This window comes from Podarcis gaigeae, assembly GCF_964106915.1.
Source record: "Podarcis gaigeae genome assembly, chromosome: 1".
Classification (NCBI taxonomy): domain Eukaryota; kingdom Metazoa; phylum Chordata; class Lepidosauria; order Squamata; family Lacertidae; genus Podarcis; species Podarcis gaigeae.
The window spans coordinates 71,681,770-71,700,768 of record NC_139678.1 but is presented as its reverse complement, the minus strand read 5'-3'; the positions used below and the strand labels follow the sequence as shown (position 1 = coordinate 71,700,768).

General features: G+C 40.8%; 1 protein-coding gene across 50 annotated transcripts in view; it reads left to right on the top strand.

Moving 5' to 3' along the window:
- The window catches only part of SOX6 (SRY-box transcription factor 6), a 451,086-nt gene that overhangs the window by 207,980 nt on the left and 224,107 nt on the right, over positions 1-18,999 (top strand). For 39 of the 50 annotated variants that reach the window (XM_083704983.1, XM_083705002.1, XM_083704991.1 and 36 more), the window contains one exon: positions 9,173-9,383. In XM_083704983.1, coding sequence (XP_083561109.1) covers positions 9,173-9,383 — 211 coding nt within the window. The remainder of the gene's footprint in view (positions 1-9,172; positions 9,384-18,999) is intronic. The other 11 variants (XM_083705001.1, XM_083705000.1, XM_083705004.1 and 8 more) reach the window with 1 other exon arrangement.

Sequence of the window (18,999 nt, the reverse complement as noted above, 5' to 3'; positions counted from 1 at the left end):
CTTTTTATCTGATTCTGCTCTTAAGGTAGTAAGGACAACCAGCTTGTTGTGGTGATCCCTTCATAAAGTGTATATTTAGTTATTGCTTAACTGAGCCTAGGATCACTGGGGGCTCATAGAACCAGAATCTGTTTCAGTGGCTATAAATTAGCTCTAGGATCCACAAGGTTGCGATAAAGTATATTTTATTTCCATGAACTATAAAGCATGTGAAATAAAGTGATGCTATATGATTTGGAGAAACTGGTTTACATTGGGATCAGGCTGCAGGACCAGCCTTAGGCACCAGTTTATTCTGGATCTTTCTGCCTTGTTTCAGCACCATGTACGTTCATTAGCGGAGGCAGTATGTCTCTGAAAATGCATTGATGGGGATCATGAGTGAGAAAGTGCTGTTGCATTCATGCCCTGTTTGTGGGTTTCCTAGGAGCACCCAGTTGGCTACTGTGAGAACAGAATTTTGGATTTGCTACACCACCGGTGCTGCACTTAGGTTGTTCTTTTAGCAATTTATATACCACTTAACACCATAATGCTTCAGTGGTATACAGCAAGGTTAATGCAACTATCAGTTGAAACTAAATGGACAACTTGCTGAAATTAAAAGGTTTTCACTGGTCTAGAGAAGTTCAATAGGGAAGAGCCTGTCTGATATCATCTGGGTGTGTGTGTGGGGGGGGTGAGTTTCACAGGACTGGCCCCATAATATTGAAGGGAGCCATGTACATCCAACTGTGATTAGAATGAAACACACACACACACATATATATCGAGAGAGAGAAAGAGAGAGAGGTAGGTGTGTGTGTGTGTGTGTGTGTGTGTGTAACAGCCACTGGTTTAACTGGCATTCGTAACATGAGTTAGACTGTACCTGGTTTCATTTGAACCATGACTGTGGATGCTCTCAGTGAAACTCGCTAAAGGTCTGGTAAAGTGTATTTGTATGGAGGGAATAGCCACACACAGTCTCTGAACCTGGAATTAGCTGCATGTCCATATGGGGATCACATGCTAAGAGGACCAACTGGCAAAGCATAGTTGGGTAGTTTTATGCAGAAAGTGTGTTCCATTGATATTTTCTTGGAAAACAACATTGTTGTTGGCATCTGTCTGTCTTGGGAGACAATGGAGGAGTGTGCCTTTGAGGGTGAAGTCAAACTGCTGGAAGGTTACAGTGCCTGCTGTGGCTATAGAGACCTATATGGGAGAGACATGTTTTCTTCCAGCTGGGGCAAATGAAGGTGTCCAATTGTGCTGCTGCAGATGCACCGTGGTGTTTATTTTCTTTGTGCCCCTCCCAGCAGTCCTTCCTCCTCTCATCACTGTCTGTATGGAGACATTGCCTGTCTGAATATGGAAAACACCAAACCTCCACCAACAGCAAGGTTACTTTCTCTCTGTCTTTGAAATAAAATGTATGAGGACACTGAGAGAAAATAAAGGAAAATAACCTGAGACTTTGTTGATCAAATATATGGGAATCCTTCAGACATTTGTGTCAGGCATGTAACACAATTATTACTGAAGTGATTTGCCTTTCAAGTAGCTAATCTAATAGGTGGGTCAGATTTCCAAGGAAATGTCAAGGAAAGTCCTTTCCTTGCACCTCTATTTCCCACCTGTCCAGTTTGCACCTGCAATTTTCTGTCAGCTCAGATCTAGTTGTTGTTAGTACGCAGAAAGAGTGTCCAGTTGCCTCATTATCATCTCTCTTCTGTCAAATTCTCAAGTAGCTTTAAAATATCTTTACGTGCATGTTTTTTAATATTGGTTCTGTTTTCATTTTTAGATGTTTCAGACAATGTCCTTCCAAATTCATGGGAGCTGGTTGGTTCTCCTGTAGGAAAAATGTGTTTGCTTCTAATTTAGATTTTGATAATATACTTCAGCTATTATTAGATAAACTAATAGTCCTTCCATTTGCTTGCTCAATCCCTTGAATACCTTTCTCCCTGTGCAGTTCTCTTCTCAACTACATGCCTTCTGTTGCTGATTTGAGAAGCAAATAAAGATCAGAAAGAAACCCACTTGGTGCCTGGTATTTTTAAAGGGGCAGTACTTATCTGAAGTGAAGGTTGTCTTGATTCACAATATTCGCCTTTCCAATGTTTAAAGGACCAATTTCCTTCCAAATCAATTTAGGATGAGGTTGTTTTGATAATGGATCCAATGCAAAGAACTGGACATTGTGGTTTTCCACAAAGGAAGAGAGCACCAAGATTAATCATTATTTTTGCCCTGATCTATATGAATAGAGGGACGTGGGTGGCACTGTGGGTTAAACCACAGAGCCTAGGACTTGCCGATCAGAAGGTTGGCAGTTTGAATCCCCGTGACGGGGTGAGCTCCCGTTGCTCGGTCCCCGCTCCTGCCAACCTAGCAGTTCGAAAGCACGTCAAAGTGCAAGTAGATAAATAGGTGCCACTCCGGCAGGAAGGTACCGTATTTTTCGCCCTACAGGACGCACCGTCCCATAAGGCGCACCTAGTTTTTTTTGGGGGGGGGGGATAAAGGGAGGCCCGCCCGAGCTTCCCCCGACCCCAGCCCCCAAACAGGCAGCTCTCTGCAAGCCGTGGGAGCCCAGCGCTGGCTCCCGCTGCTTGCGGAGAGGTCCGCAAAGCCTGGACGCGTTGAGCTCAGCGTGCGCAGGCTTCAGCATGCAGGCCACTCTCCGCAAGCAGCGGGAGTGCTCCCGCTGCTTGCGGAGAGGTCCGCGAAGCCTGGAGAGCGAGAGGGGTCGGTGTGCACCAACCCCTCTCACTCTCCAGGCTTCACCGAAAGCCTGCATTCGCCCCATAGGACGCACACACATTTCCCCTTCATTTTTGGAGGGGAAAGAGTGCGTCCTATAGGGCGAAAAATATGGTAAACGGCGTTTACGTGCCCTGCTCTGGTTCGCCAGAAGCGGCTTAGTCATGCTGGCCACATGACCCGGAAGCTGTAATCTGGCTCCCTTGGCCAATAAAGTGAGATGAGTGTTGCAACCCCAGAGTTGGTCATGACTGGAACTAATGGTCAGGGGTCCCTTTACCTTTAACTATATGAATAGAGGGAAATTCCTTTTACTCAGAGCAGGCCCACACAGGGTGTGGGGGACTCCCTGGTCCTGAATAGGGTAACTGTGCCCCTGCGCAGCCTGGGAGTCATTTTGGACTCAGCTGTCCATGGAGGCGCAAGTTAATTCTGTGTCCAGGGCAGCTGTCTACCTACCTGGTACACAGGCTGAGACATTACCTGCCCACAAACTGTTTCGCCAGAGTGGTGCATGCTCTAGTTATCTGCCGCTTGGACTTCAATGCGCTCTATGTGGGTCTACCTTTGAAGGTGACCTGGAAACTGTGGAACACCCACCCTTCAGTTGTGAAGGAAATAAGCAGCTATCTTATCTTTAAAAGACATCTGAAGGCAGCCCTGTTTAGGGAAATTTTTAATATTTAATGCTGTATTGTTTTTAACACTCGACTGGGAGCCGCCCAGAGTGGCTGGGAAAACGCAGCCAGATGGGTGGGGTATAAATAAATTATTATTATTATTATTATTATTATTATTATTATTATTATTAATTGACTAAGTTAAATCCATTAATTTCAGTGTGATTTGTGTTTATCATACAGAAATGACAACCTTTCTTCAGTGGTGTCCCTGAAGGATAGTTTATAGAAAATAAATCATCTGGCTTTTCAATACAGAGAACTGGTTAACACAGGATGGTCATGGTTTGGTTTTGGATTTATGCACTCCAAATTCCTTTACTTCTTCAAACCAGAAAACCAGAACCAGAAAATTGTAGTTGACCTTCAGACGAGATTGAAACTTACACTTTAAATCAGTGGTTCTCAAACCATTTCTCTGGGCCACTCAGAATAAAAATTTCCTCACGCTAACATGGGTGTAGCCAGGATTTTTGTAAGAGGTGGGCAGGCTTATGTTAGGAGGGGCATAACCTCAGGTTGTATTGATTTGTATTGATTTAGGGGGATAGCTGCCCCCCTGCCCCCTCAGCTACACTCATGCATGCCACACCAATTTTTTATTGATAAAAAATACTTTGGAAAAAAAAGAAACAACTATTATATTACACAAATGTTTAAACATTTACTTTGATTGTCCTTGAATCTTCTCACCGCACTTGCCACCCTCGCCTGCCACAGCAGTGTGGTGTACTACACCCTTTGAGAACCGCTGCTTTAAATCCTGGGTTTTGAGGGCATAGCTTGCAAACCACAGTTTGCTGGTGCAAATATATTAGAAAACTCTTGTTTGCATAAACTAGAAAAGGTGAATTGGAGTGTGTAAGGAGGGAGTTCACAAATTTGTGGTTGGTTTGGCTATGGGGAAAACTAAGTGTTACATGTTAAAGTTTGGTTCTTTTGCTAATACTGTAAACGGGCACATGTCTTCTTCAGCCAAGCCTTACTTTTTGTTTCTTCTAGCACTGCACCAAAGCATTAGCATACATTGTGCTTTGCTTATCTAGATGAACTGAAGCACTCTTCAGTTCCATTGAAATAAGAGACAGCCAATTGCTTCTGCCCCATTCACTTCAGTGAGTGTCTTTCCCTATAAAGGTAGGAGTTTCTAAAAACAAGATTATTAAAAGCAGAGAGATAGTTGTGGAGATTTTGCATGACTGTGTTGAACCATGTTGTATGGTTGACTGGGTTTGTGCATTCTCAGTGATGCAAAGATGAATTTTAAATGACTATATTGGTAAATAGAATGCATTTCCAGCAGTTTTACAAGTACTGCCTCCTTTGTAGGTGATGGCAACAAAGCCATGCCATGCATATAATGCACCAATGAATGATGGTTTCTCATCAACATCATCTCCGAGGTCAGTGGCCCTTAGTAACCACAGTTGCCCATTGTTTGTTGTTTGTTCTGCTATTTGACACAGCCACTCCTTAATCTCTACGTGTTTACAGTGAGAATGCATGCCTCACAATGTTGCCAGCAGCTAACCTTTGCCAGCACACTTAACTTAGAGACTTTTAATTTGACCTATGGCTTATGTCCATGGGATATTCACTTGATGATATTCTCATCCAAAAATGGAAATGATTGTATTCTCATTTTGAAAGGATGCCATTATAACTTGACTAGCTTTCTGTAATGTGCATTTGCAAATGAGCTTTTGTTTTCGGTGGGGAAAGGAGTGAAAATGAATTGTGGAGCTATTTATTCTATAAGATTAAGACATCACTGTTGTTGAATGCTAAACCTGCAGCAGGATCATGTGACCTGATAGGGAATGGCTGCAGCTCAATGGCGCAGCACGTACATTGCATGCCAAAAGCTCCAGGGTTTCCTGAAACCCTGGAAAGCTGCTGCAAGTCAGGGCTGGGGAACCTTTTGCAACCCAAGGGCTGCATTCCCCTCTGGGAACCTTTGGGGGGGGGCACATTTCTGGGATGTGTGACATAAGTGGGCGAAGCAGTGAATTCAAAATTTACCTTTGTGTAGTAGGCTACTTTTTGCACACTCATACACCCTTTTTTATCATCTGTCCAGGCAAGCAGGAGTCATTATCTGAGTTCAATGGCACATTTGGCCAGGGAGAAGTGCTCAGGGAGAGTCTGAAACAAGACCAGTGAGGGGTGTAGCCTGAGGACAGGGAGTGTGGCCTGACATAGAGGCTTGAAAGGCTAAAATTGGCCCCTGGGCCTGAGCCCGATTCCCCACGCTGTAGAGTGGCAGTACGGAACAAGATGGATCAATGTTCCGATTTGGTATATGGAGCTTTCTATGTTTCCTATCTGTTTCAAGGCACTAAAAGGCCTTTTCCAAAACAAATGATGACCAGTGCTGAATTAGCATATTGGAAGATTCAGTTCATTTTATTTGCTTATAATGAAAGGTTGTCACAAAGAGATAACCCAATGAAACAATATAACAGTTGAACAACATAAGAAACTTAATACTCACAAAATGTGAATGGCTGCTGAGGTAGTGGCAACTCTTAGGACATTTAACACAGCACAGGATATACAGTTTGGAGTTATTTTAACAATACTGTATTATATCAGATAGTCGGCAAGACCGGAAACTGCTATCAACTGGACACATTTGTTTCTAATCTTAGAGGCAGTCACAGCAACAATAATTTTCTTGTAACACACATGCTCTTGGAACATACAACAAAGGTCTTTTCAAAACAAGGATTCCCCCATTTGTATGCGAACAAACACAAGGAAAATCCTGGTCATAATCTGTTCCTAAGTGTTGTCTACAACACACAATACCAATACAGTGTCATTGTGAATGGTATTTTCAACCAACCCTTGCCCACTCACGCTTTGCTGTGGGTTTATTGGGTTTTTAACATATTTAGCATCCAAATGGGTAGATGGCTTTGTTTGAATTCATAAGGATGAAAAAGCTTTGTTCATTGATGAATGCCAGGTCTTGAAGGCATGCTTGTCAAGCATGATCAATTATTAAAATGCTCACACAATATTGGTATCACAGAAGTGTACCCAAAATCCATATCCCATCAAAAGTTGTTTCACAACTTTTACATTTTGCATTTACAATCTCAAGTGTTCTCAGTGACTCCATCAACAGAGGAAAGATTGAAAATCTTGCAGTTGGTCCACAAAACTTTATTTTCAGGTAATGTCTGCCCAACAGTCAAGAAGCTGTGTTTGCCTGGGCCTTAATATAGAAGAGGCTGTGTGCAGCATTCAGGGGTGAACCTAGGGGTTGATTAGATTGGCCCCCCCCACCAGGGACACATGCCCAGGGGTTTGCAAAAATTTGCGCCTCTCCATCTGGCTCAGAGTAGCTCGGAGCCTGGCTGCTCATGCACACCTAGGCTGTATTTCATTGCCAACATCTCCTTGCCAAGGGTGCATATGTGTGTGTGCTGATACAGCTTCTTGCCAAGGGCACAAGGGACCTTAGGTATGCCTCTGGCAGCGTTGCAGCTGACGTCCCATGGGGGTACATATACAAGCCCAAAAAACTTATTTTTATTAGGTTGCCTAGTCCTCACAGTTCCACTACAAATTGGTCAACATACAAATTGGTCAACAAAGATGCACAGATAACACAAATGGCTGTATTACTACTGGAAAAGTATATTATTGCTAATGCAGTTTGGGAGGAAATTCAGGAAGGTAGCATATTTTTTAAATGATTAATTGATTAATTAATTGATTTTTAGAATTCACCTCAATAAAAGAAAGAAAAGCTATACCGGATCAGGTTTTAATTTGATAATATTTATTTCTATCAAGCTTTCATATTCTGGAATTGCCTAAATAGTACATTACTTAAATGTTAGGAACCCTTTTTGTTATTATTAAATTGCAAAAAAACACTGAAGATTTAATAGAAAGGAAGGATTTCTCCCCTCCCCCAGCCGTGAACCAGAAGTAATTGAAAAATGTGAACGGTGATTAAGGCTGTATAGTTTGGCTATGAGCAAATATCAAAACAAAGACTGAAATTCTTCAACACCATTAACTAGTATTAACTAGAAGCCCCTTAATTCTTTGCTGCTGGGGAAATTCTTGCAGACCATGATTTTTAAGAACCTACCATTTTACATGGAAATCAGAGACAAAGATGCCTAGCATTCTACTGGGGTGACCTCAATGGGTATTTCATAGAGATAATCAAATTTTCTTGAGTATCTGTTTTCAGACTTGCTGTTATGTGGAGCAACTAAGGAAATTGCATAATTTTTTTCTGTCCTTTGAGTCCTGGACAGGAATCACAGCTTAGTAGGTGCCATGTAAAAGCTCCCAAACACTGTTTTTTAAGGTTCCGGGGGGGAACTAAATGGTCACTGAAGTAGCTCACAGGGCAAAGCTCAGGGAAAGTCCTAAGCCTTGGGAGCAAGGGAGCTATGCAGTTTCTGAGACTGCTGACCTGACTGAGCTAAATCATACTTAAATTGCTGTGCATACGTTCCTTATGCCCTTTCCCCAGCCTGTGTGGCCGCAAAGAGTACTTGGGGGTTGTCACTAATCAGCCTGCAGGCGGGGGGGGGGGCAGGGTTTTTACTATATTTAAAGGGTTTCTGCCTAAGCCATAGCTCAGTTAGTTTCCTGAGCCCACCAAGCCGAGGAAGGCAACCGACTGATGGTTAATTCTTTATTGACAAACACATGCACTTACAGCAACTTTTAAGGTGCACTTGATACACACACACACACACACACACACACACATGCTGCTATTGCCCGCAGCTGGCCTTAAGTCTTCCACTCATCTGATGGAGTGTGCGCACGCAACCTGAGACATCTTCTGTACAGAAGTCATAGCTACTCTTCCTTCTTCTCCTTCCTGGTTCTAGGAAGGAACCCCCTGCAGGGCAGGGGGTGGTGGGGATTCAACTGGCTTGCCCCTCACCTGAACAGCCTTTTTCTGTGCTTCTGAACCATCCTGTGCCCCTACCTCTGTCTCTGACTGCCCCAACCTTTTATCTCCCCCGCCCTCCTGGCTTTTGCCTTGTAGGTGTTACCAAACCCCATAAATTACTGACCCCCTTTCCGGCCTACTTTCGCCTGCCACACACTCATCGCAGAGTCCTGCCTGTCCCTCTCAGTTAGTCAGAGAGCTTCCTCTTGTTGGTCAGTCAGGTTACATCACATCTTTGTTGGCAGGCTCACCTGGCACCTTCATTATATATCTTTAGGTGCCAAGCAAAAATGTTTCTCAATAACCAGGCCTTTGGCTGATTAACATTCTATGTCCTTTAAATGTGGGGGGGGGGGTTATTGGTTTGTTTTTATTATGTATTTTGGGTTCTCATTTTGTATTTTCATGTTGCCCTATGATATTCAGATGAAGGCTGGTATACAAATTCAATAAAATAAATAAATAACTTTCCTGAACTGTTTTGTGTGGGTTCCCTCGTTTCCCAGAGTCTTCGCGTATAGATTTTGGAGTCATTGCACACTTTCTTCTAGTAGCCTAGATTTATAAATAGGTATGTGAGAAATCTTGAGGAGGCACAAAACAACAACAACAACAAAAAGAGCACCTTACTGAAAAATTGAGGTGTCTGAGTTTTTTTGTCAATAGCAAAAGCAAAAATAAAACTAAAGACTGTTTTGGCTTAGGTCAGGTTTTTTAAATGTTCAGTTGCTGTTATGTAATAACAGATATTTCTGAGATCATGGGGCTTCATTTATTCTTGCATTATTGTCTTGTTTCTTTACAGGAGTCAGAAAGTAATAAGTTATGTTCCTTATATTCCTTCCGAAATACTTCTACCTCACCACATAAGCCCGAAGAAGGAGGTCGTGACCGCAGTGAGCTAATGACCAGTGTTAATTTCGGAACTCCAGAACGCCGCAAAGGAAGCCTTGCCGATGTGGTGGACACACTGAAGCAGAAGAAACTCGAGGAAATGACCAGAACTGAACAGGAGGGTATGTACAGACATAACATATTTTGATTTCCTTCTCTTTAGTTGATTTCAGCCCTTAAGGTTATATAATTGGTAAGGTGGATTTACACCTAAGACTTTAGTTCACCCATGTTTAAAGGTCTACTGCTAAATTTCATATGGAATGTTTGTATTCACCCATAGTCAACACACACCACTCACAGTGTGAAATAATACATGAAATTATTTATAAATTTGTTTTGTACAATGTAATTAATTAGACCAGATTTTGTTTGAGAATTCTGTAAAATGGTATAAATGGTATGGTGGTACTTGTACAATACCTTCTTTTTATGATATCAGGTTTCATCTACTAAGTGGATCTCAATTTATTTGCCATTCTGTGTTTAGCACTTTCAAGAAATTCTGATGCATGGCCAAAGTTGACAGGGTTTGGAAAAATGCAAGTGAGGGAAAGATATTGCCTCTGACAATTCCCCATCTCCCATTTGGGGATATCTGTTTCTTTGGTATATGAGATCTGTTTTTAAAATGGCACCAAGAGCCTCTTAAATTATGCTTCCATAAATTAAAAATGCTCTTGGATGAGGCTGAACTTTTGAAATGTTTGGTAGCTAGGTAGATAGCTTCCAACAGAGCCTTTGTATATTTTTGCCACAATCCCAGTGCAGTGTTTTATATGCTTTTGTCTCGTTGGTTCAAGTAAGATTTACGGTAAGCATATGCAATTATTTGATGAAATTAATTCTGTGGCTTCTGCCCTTCATGAAAACTTCCCTATGTTTCAAAGGACAATTTGTGGTTCAACTGTGGGGCCTTGAAAGAAGAAGAAGCAGTACCCTACTTAAGCGTAAACAGATATCTGGGTCTCCACTACATCTGCTTACATATTACACTGGCGCAAAAAAAAATTGTGCTAAATTGGAAATTATTGCAAGCAATCTATTTCAGATATAAATATATTTGTTAGAATTTTCCTCAGGATTAGTTTAGCGTGACAGAGTTTGAGATATGCCAGCCTTGCCAGATGTTAGTGCAGACTTCTTCAATCGGGTGCCCTCCAAATGTTTTGAGCGGCAATTCCAATCAGCCCCAGCCAGCAGAGCCATGCAGGGTAGGGCTGATGTGAATTGTTGTCCAAAGCTTCTGGAGGACACCAGATTAGGGGAGGTTCAACATTTAGATAGTAATCTCAGGCCCATGCATTTTCATGGCAGGGAAAGGAAAATGGGAGAAATCCAAAATGTCAGGGTTAAGCTCTAACACTGCATTTATAAATGGAGAAAAAACTATATGTAGAAGTAGCTCCATGACAGATTCTACATCCATTTCTTGGCTTGGTTTCTATATGACAAATGCAAAGTTAAATATGTTCTGTATAGGTGTCTTAAGCATCACTACAGTGATACAATGTCCCAGATTTTTCACAGCCATCTGTCTTCAGACTTAGAGGTTTGAAGTTCTCCCCCCCACTTCAAAATAAATTGTTGGCTTCAGTTGGATGGCTAGACTAGTTGGATGGAATCTATTTTAATTTTAATTTTGTTCTGGCTCACTTTTCACAGAGGTTTTTTTTAAATGTTGTTGATCACATTGCAAGGTAGCTAATACTTGTTCCAAGAGTATTTTGGATGTTCTGTTGTATAGCAGTGTGCATGCAAAGATCCGCAAGACCTGTGTTTCAGGGGTAAGCTTTATTTCATTCCCTCCCCCACCCATTAAAAAAAAATGAGCAGAACTACATTCATAGGATGCTCCTGCTGGAGGAAAGGGAATGTGTTTTTTTGCTCCTTCCTCTTGCAGACCCCTCTACCTCTTGAAAACCTACTGTGGAGGGTTGGTGAACCCCCTACGATGGCATGGGAGGTGGCACCATCTCCGCCCGCCCCTGGTGTGTGATTGGTGAATCAGTGGAAATTGTCTCTTCCCTCTTTCTAGCATTGAGTCTCTGCTGGATCGTAGCCCATTCTGCAGACAGAAGGACCCTTTCCATTCATGGAAGGGCAAGTTTGGATTCAAACCATTGTATTTATGTTGAGTTATTTTACACTCTTGGCTGGCTTTTGCAAATGAGGGAACTTAAGTGCCTGTTGCTAGAAATAAGCACTGAGAATGTACAATGAAAAATTAATTTACAACAGATAGTGTCAGCCCTATGGTATAATACTACAGAATTTCAGACACTGAATATTAAGTCATTAAGACATGTTTCGGTTGCTCATGTTTTGGTTGCTCATTTGGTTACTGTTCAACAAGTATATGAAGCCTCTTGGACAGGCATAGGCAAACTCCGGCCCTCCAGATGTTTGGGACTACAATTCCCATCATCACTAGCTAACAGGACTAGTGGTCAGGGATGATGGGAGTTGTAGTCTCAAACATCTGGAGGGCCGGAGTTTGCCTATGCCTGCTCTCGGAGTTGTCATCAGGCAATTTGAGGTGAGGTGCCATCAGTATACAGATGATAGCCGCCTCTGTTTCTTGTCATCTAAGTCAGGTGAAGCGGTGTAGGTGCTTGATTAGTGTCAGGAGGCATTTATGGGCTGTAATAGGACCAGAGGTGCCAAGTTGCGCCAAAGATTGAGGTCGCCCGTTGCATGTTGTGCTTGTGTGAGGTCACATGCCTTTGGTGCCATTAAAATAATTTAAGCCATTAGTTTCAGTAATGTATTGTGTTTCCTTCAAGAACTAAAATAACTAAGTTCTTAAAACTTTTGTTGTTGTTGCAAATAATGTTGTGCATGAATTCAGGTCTTGCAATACTATATACTTTATTACAAATAAATAATTTATTCTTGGCTGTGATAGTTGCCAGTCATATCAGAGAAAATGTCTAGATGAAGTGAATGGGTCACATCTTTTGAAAATGAATTTCTTTGATCCCTACATATTTGAACCTGTGGAACAGGAGTGGCAAACACACATTCTTAAGTTGGTTTGCTGGTGGGTTTCTGCAAATAAAATTAAACTGACGTATTTCCCCCACATTTTGGGATATAAATTTCAGAGTAGCACATTGTGGAATAAGTGCTAGAAATTTAAGCTGTAGCTTGCCATCTTCTAGATTCGGTATGCAAATGTGGCCAATTATTGCAACTAGCATATGCAAATTAGCTGTGACCTTCTGTCTTACATTTCTGAAGTGGCTTTCACTGGTGAGCTAGTTGTCCACCCCTAGATCAATACAGCTTTCCGATCATCATTTACCTTTAATAAATATATCGGCTGTCATCCTGTGGAAAAACCTCTATGCGTAGCAACGTGCTTCACACAGATGTATCTTTACATCATTAGCTATCTTATATCATTCCTACTGTATTTAGGGTCTGGTGCCTTGCTTACTACAACTGGCAGTTCTGAACCAATGAATGCACATTTAAATACTTTAACATGTCTAAGTAAATCTATTTAATCAGAGTCCTTTGGCTTCTGGAAATAAGTTGTCTAATCAAAATTTCACTTGAGCAGCTGTGACTGAGGAGGTCAACAGGCCCTGCCTAAGAGAATATGGCCCAGCTGGTTAAATCTGGTTGTTGTAGTGATTTAAATGGTCAAGTGCTGCTTGTAATCCAGGACCGTCTGTCTGTAAAAGGAACATTGAGTACTTCAGCATAATGTACAGCTGTTTTAATCTGTCCTTAATAATAGCACTTCAGCCGGTATCATGCCCAACTCTGTCACCAAACCAGTGGAAACCATTAGACTAATATATAGGAAGCTGTACATTGCCTCCAGTTGTTGGAGCATAGCTCCCCATTCCTTTCCACCCAAGTCATTTGATGGAAATTGTTGGCTGCCTGAAGCCTAAACTGGTTTTCCTTCAACAGCATGGGTATTGTAGCCAAACTACAGGCATTCTAGACTCTATCAAAATACTTGATAAGGTGCCAGATCTGATCTGGGTTTGGGATGCACCTCCACCCACATGTTGGTAGTAAACTCTGATAGCCAGTGTTGCATATTGGTTTCATCTGTGTCTTTTCCCCTTTCCTTTATCCCTTTCAAGCCCACTTGCTTGACCTTCTTCCCACTTGCCAAAAGCAATGGGAAAATATTCTTTTAAGGGTCTTTATATTCTGATCAAGGTATAGTTCATATGTTTAGCAGAAGGAACTACTTGTTTTTCTTCCTGGGGGTTTTGCTTTTGAAAGACCAGTGAGGTCTGCAAACTCAACAAATTTGTGGCCCTGCACTGAGGTACTCAGAAAAAGTTGCCTTGTTACAGGAATAATTTGCTGCTCTGATAACAGTTGACCCATAGAAAGGACTGTTCACTGGAGTTGCTGCCTGGCAAGTAGATTTCTCTGTACTGAGATTATCAATTGCCATGCAAAAGGCAGTTAACCCATTCTGGTGATTAATTCATGGAGAGCAAGCTTTCTAAATTACCCCTTTGTAACATGACTCTGTATTAAGTTGCTGATGCTAACTTCAATACTTGCCCCATAGGAACCTCTGGCACTGCTTCAGAATTGGACAGAAGCCTCCATACGGCTTAAGAGACAAAAGATTATACAACCTCCACTGTTGCAGAGACAGGTAGTTTCTCCATGCCTTAATACCCCTCAGTCATGTAGTTTCTGCAACAATGGGACCAGGCTCCTCAAAATCCCATATAAGATAACTTCACCTTTTAAAGGAACATTAAATATTAATTTTGAATTTTAATTGTATTTTTGTTGTTTCTTTTATTTCTTATAATGTATTTTTTGTACTCTATGAAATGCAAGTTGAAATATAAGAAATAAAAGCAATAAAAATACTATTAAAAATCATGCAGCATTTAGCACAGTGTATTACAATTGCTTAAAACAGGAAGAAAAACTATTAATTGGTCCAAGGCCATCAGCAATTTTCAAGTGTTCCATGGAAAATAAGTTTGGGAACCACTGACCTAAAAATAATATTTTATGCATGCTTTCTGATGCTGTTTTCACTTTTTTTTTTAAAAAAAGAAAAAGCCTTATTTGCTTTGTAAATTAAGGTATAGGTTCATACTAATTATTTTATCATTCATTCCAAATCCTTACAAGTAATAGCTAGCAAGTGACTTGTCTGTAGCCAGAAGGGTAGATTTCTTTTCCAAGTCTCAGTACAATGCTTGCAATGTGGAACGGTAGGCTGGTTAGTCATTTGGTACACTGGAAACTCAACTCTACGTTTATGCTAAATCCCAAAACCCAATTACTCAGGGCCCACATTCATAGTTCACTTTCTGCCTTGATTCTGCATTAAGAGTACAATACCATATTTCAACAAAGTTTTTTTATAAACAGGTTCTCACTCCAGTTTCCATGTTGAAGGCCATCATTCAGTATAACACAATAAACATATAACAGCAAATCTTTTCTATAGCATACACATAGTTGAAAGGATAAACTAGTCTAAGTATATAAATACATCTGTAGGGATATTTCCTCTATTGTGGTAATTCTGCTGGTGTGGTCAAATGAAGGTTTGCCATATGATATTGGTTGCAGACATTCTTTGTCACTTTAGCTCTTTCTAATATCAGGCTGAACTTCAAAGAAGGCTGGCAGAGATTTCCATAACGTTATTTATTTTAGAATATTTCTGTTTGGTTTAGTCTTTATAATGTTGTAACATTTTACTCAGTGTTGCTTAGGTGGAAAAAAGTGCTTGGAAGTTTTTAAATTCCTGTGCTTAGCCATCACATTTACTCATTTTTGCTGCTGGTGGACTGTTAACATGACACACACTGCTCAAGGAACTTGGAAGCACTGCAGAGCTTTATACAAAGTGCGAGTCTGTTGCAGGAGATTTTATCTTTTGGATGAGACAAAGCCGGCTAGCACTGACAAGCACTAAAAATGCCCTTGAACTTTTCTGAAGAGAAGCATCTAGGTTTAATTCCAGTTGTACAGTTACATCCTGTCCATCTCCTCCACATCCCCACCCACATAGTTTCCATTAACGAAAGCACCATTCCTCTGTCTTAGAGAGGTTAGTATTCATATCTCAGTGATTTCCCTTTCAGTATCCATTATTGTCTAGATTGCTAAGATAAGCTTTAATCGTTGCAAAGCATTTTTCAAGCTATACAGCAGTTACAAGTGATGCCAACCCACATTTATTTGGGTCTGGGATTCATATTGATTTCTGCTGCTATCCTTACTTCTGCTTTGAAAACGAATTCTAAGCTTTAACAGAAGGGACCACATGGAGAACTGATCCACAACTCTCATAGTGTGAGGACTTATGTTGCCATAGATAGACTTAAAACAATTTCCTGCCCTAGCTTTGCATCTCTCTTCAAGGGATCTGTTGCATAAGTGCCCCTTTCTGATCATTAGTGCAACATATTACATGAGGTGAGTTTGCAATGAAAGAAATTTATGTTCCATACTGAGTTAATAAAATATAGAAGACTATTTCAATTTTATGGGGATGGCAAAAGAGAAAATGAAGACCTCATTGCAATCAGTTTTGACAGTATAGGAAACAATATTTTGATGAGACAATCCATTACCAGTGAATATTAAAGTATATGCTGTGGTTGGGTCTAGAATCTACAAATTAATCTTGTACTCCCACCTATGACTTTTAGCTTTTAATAAAAAGAAAATGTTTTAAGAAACTTGTCTGTGTGTGGATTAGCTGTATGTATGTTGACCTTACGTAAGTCAATCTTCAATTTGTTTAGGTGAATAACCTCTGGTTTCTTTGGTGATGAACTTTGGTTTTAGTTAGTCTTATTTGCTCTGCCATTCCTGCTGTTTTGCAACAGCGCCTAAAAGTGCTTTAAGTGCTTGTGACCGTGGTAATGAATGAAAATGTCTTTTGAGCACTGGGAGGATTGCATTAGACTGAATAGTCACCTTACTTGTAAAAGCACTATTAGAGAGGGGCAGCTGTAAGTAAGGATAACGATTTGTGTCCACTGCTTATTTACGGAAAATCGTAAATGTATTATTTATTGAGAGCTCTCCAGACAGTGCTTGTCAGAATAAAAATGTCAACTCTAAGCAAAATGTTATGATAATACTAAAAATGCTATGTATGCACTTTGGAAATATAGCTAATTAGATCAGCTTTTTTTTAAGGAAATGACAGTAAAAATGGTCAGCGTTGCTACATATTTTAAATGCTAATATAGTTCTTGTTTTCAGTAGGCTATGTGGCTTTTGATACCTTTCTCATTACTTACAAAATAATAATTTTGACACCTTTATTTTTCTGTCAGATGAAATAGAGATACATTCACTCTCTGTGTGACTGCATGTAAGATCTGACCTGCTCAGTTGGTAAGGAAGCATGGAAGGATGGACAGAAAGTGCGTAAATAAAATAGCTGCTACTTTGCTCTGTTTTTGGCTGAAGCTGCCAGATGACAATTCTGAAAGCAATGCTGGCAGGCGGAGCAGGAAACACAGAGAAGTATCTTCCTCCCTACTGTCAAGAGTATGAAGCCATTTAGATTAAGCATTATTTTGAGATTAACTTCAGCAAAATGAATGAAAGGAAGAAAAACTACTCCAATGTTCCATTGACATATTTTAATGCTATATATATATAATTGATGAGATCATTTGTACATATTACTCATGTTTTCAATATTCAGAAAGTGGTTATTTCAAGTATATCAAATAATGAAGCAGTACAGTGAATGCCACATTATAAATGCTAAATAATAGACATTCAGCTAAGGTTTCCTCAGAGTATACCTGTTTAATGAACATGACTAAGTTGGGTCCATTAATTTCAGTGGGTCTACTCGGAGTAAAAGTTGGTTGAATTCCACCCATTGTCTTCTCCAGCATTTCAAATCAAACCCTGGTACCAGATCTGGGGAATCCAGCCTACAGGATACTAGAGATATGTGTTTGGACATCTGATGGCAGTTTCTGAGCTAAACTGAGTACACAAAGGACCTGATTGATGAGAACAAGATCTTATCTCCTTTTGTTCAAATTCCAGACCTAGGAAAAACCATCAGAACAAATCACAGAATTACATTTGAAACTGTAAAAACAAAACACTGGACTTGTAGATTAGAACCAGCCCACAAAATGTTACAAGCACACCCATCCTCACCTGCCCATGTGGCGCAGTACAACTTGATTGTCAGGCTGCCAAGCAGTTCTCCTTGAAGCAATTGTTGTTTTCCCTAGGTAACTAAATAAGTACAGTGTTGATTCAATCTATAAGTATGTATCTATGTATGTGCGTGTGTGTATTGTGTGTGTGTGTCCCCATATATCAATATTTTGTTTTTGGCATCCTTTTGTCTCGAGAGACAATGGAGTATGCCTCAAGGGTGAAATCAAACCTGGAGAATCACAGTGCCTGCTGTGGTTGCAGAGATGGCAACTTTTAACTTCTGCCTCCCGTATTGCTTTTGCTGCATTAGCAGCACCAAAGTGTTTGTGTGTAGTTTGCTAGTACAACCTCTGCTGAGTTGTACATTATTTGAACATCATTCATGCTACACTGCTACAGGTGTATGCAGTGACAGCAAGGGACATGTCAGATATCTGCATAAGGGAAATGAGTTAGGTATCTCAGGATTTCTATGTCTGCAGTGTGATTCTGACTATGCACTACTAGGTAATAACAGTATGGTAATGAATGCAGGAATTGTCTAAACATTGCTAGACAAACCAGTCTTGAACTTGACTGTGACTGATATTTACCATACTATATACTATAGTATAGTATAAACTGTCAAGTTGAATAATAACATTGTTCTGTGCCTTCTTACAAATGTTTGTTTTTAATCTATTAATAGTAGATTTCTCCGTTGGGCGTGGGAGCTCAATGTAGCCACAAGTCTGCCAACATCACCTAAATAAATCTCATATTTTATCCCTGCACTATTATCAAAAAATTAAAAAAATGAAAGTTAATATTTGTTTACAAAGACACCCCCAGATTCTAGATTCTCTGCTTAACCTCGTAAAAATGGTTTTAGAGATCTGGAGTAGTCTGTGGGCTTTTTACCTTTCCTCTCTTCTTTCTAATATGGAAATCCTTGCTCTATTTAGTTTAAGAGCTAACATTGATAAGCAGGGGAGAACTGGGAAATTGCATTACAATAAAAGCCATACAAAACTCAATAGACTTCTTATATCCACCGCCATAAATTGTAGGAATGGGCACCAACTGGAGGACTTTAAAAGGCGCTTAGATTGATTCATGGATAATAAAGTTATCAATGACTATTTGAAGGGGTTGGCAAGGTTTGCCTATCCTGGGCCGGTTCACTCCAGCAGATATCCCTCTGTGGGCCAGATTGTGCATTCACCCATGATTTCTGGCATCTGTGCAGACGTGATTTCCAGCATCTGCGCATGTGCAGATGTGATTTCCAGCACCACAGAAGCGAATCCCCATGCCGCGCTGTGCTGGTTTAGCGCAGCGCGCGGGGACTCATCGAGCGGACGGCTCGGTTCAGGGGCGGCTTGTGGGCCAATTAAACGCCCCCGTGGGCCGCTTGTGGCCCATGGACCTTAGGTTGCCTGGACTTTTGGATCTGATGGCTGTGTACCACCAGTATCAGAGCCCGTATGCCCCTGAAAACCTGTTACTGGAGAAGCACAAGTGGGGCATGTGCTGTTCCGTTCATGATCTGCTTGTGACCTTCTGATAGGCATATGGTTGGCCACTGTGAGAACAAGA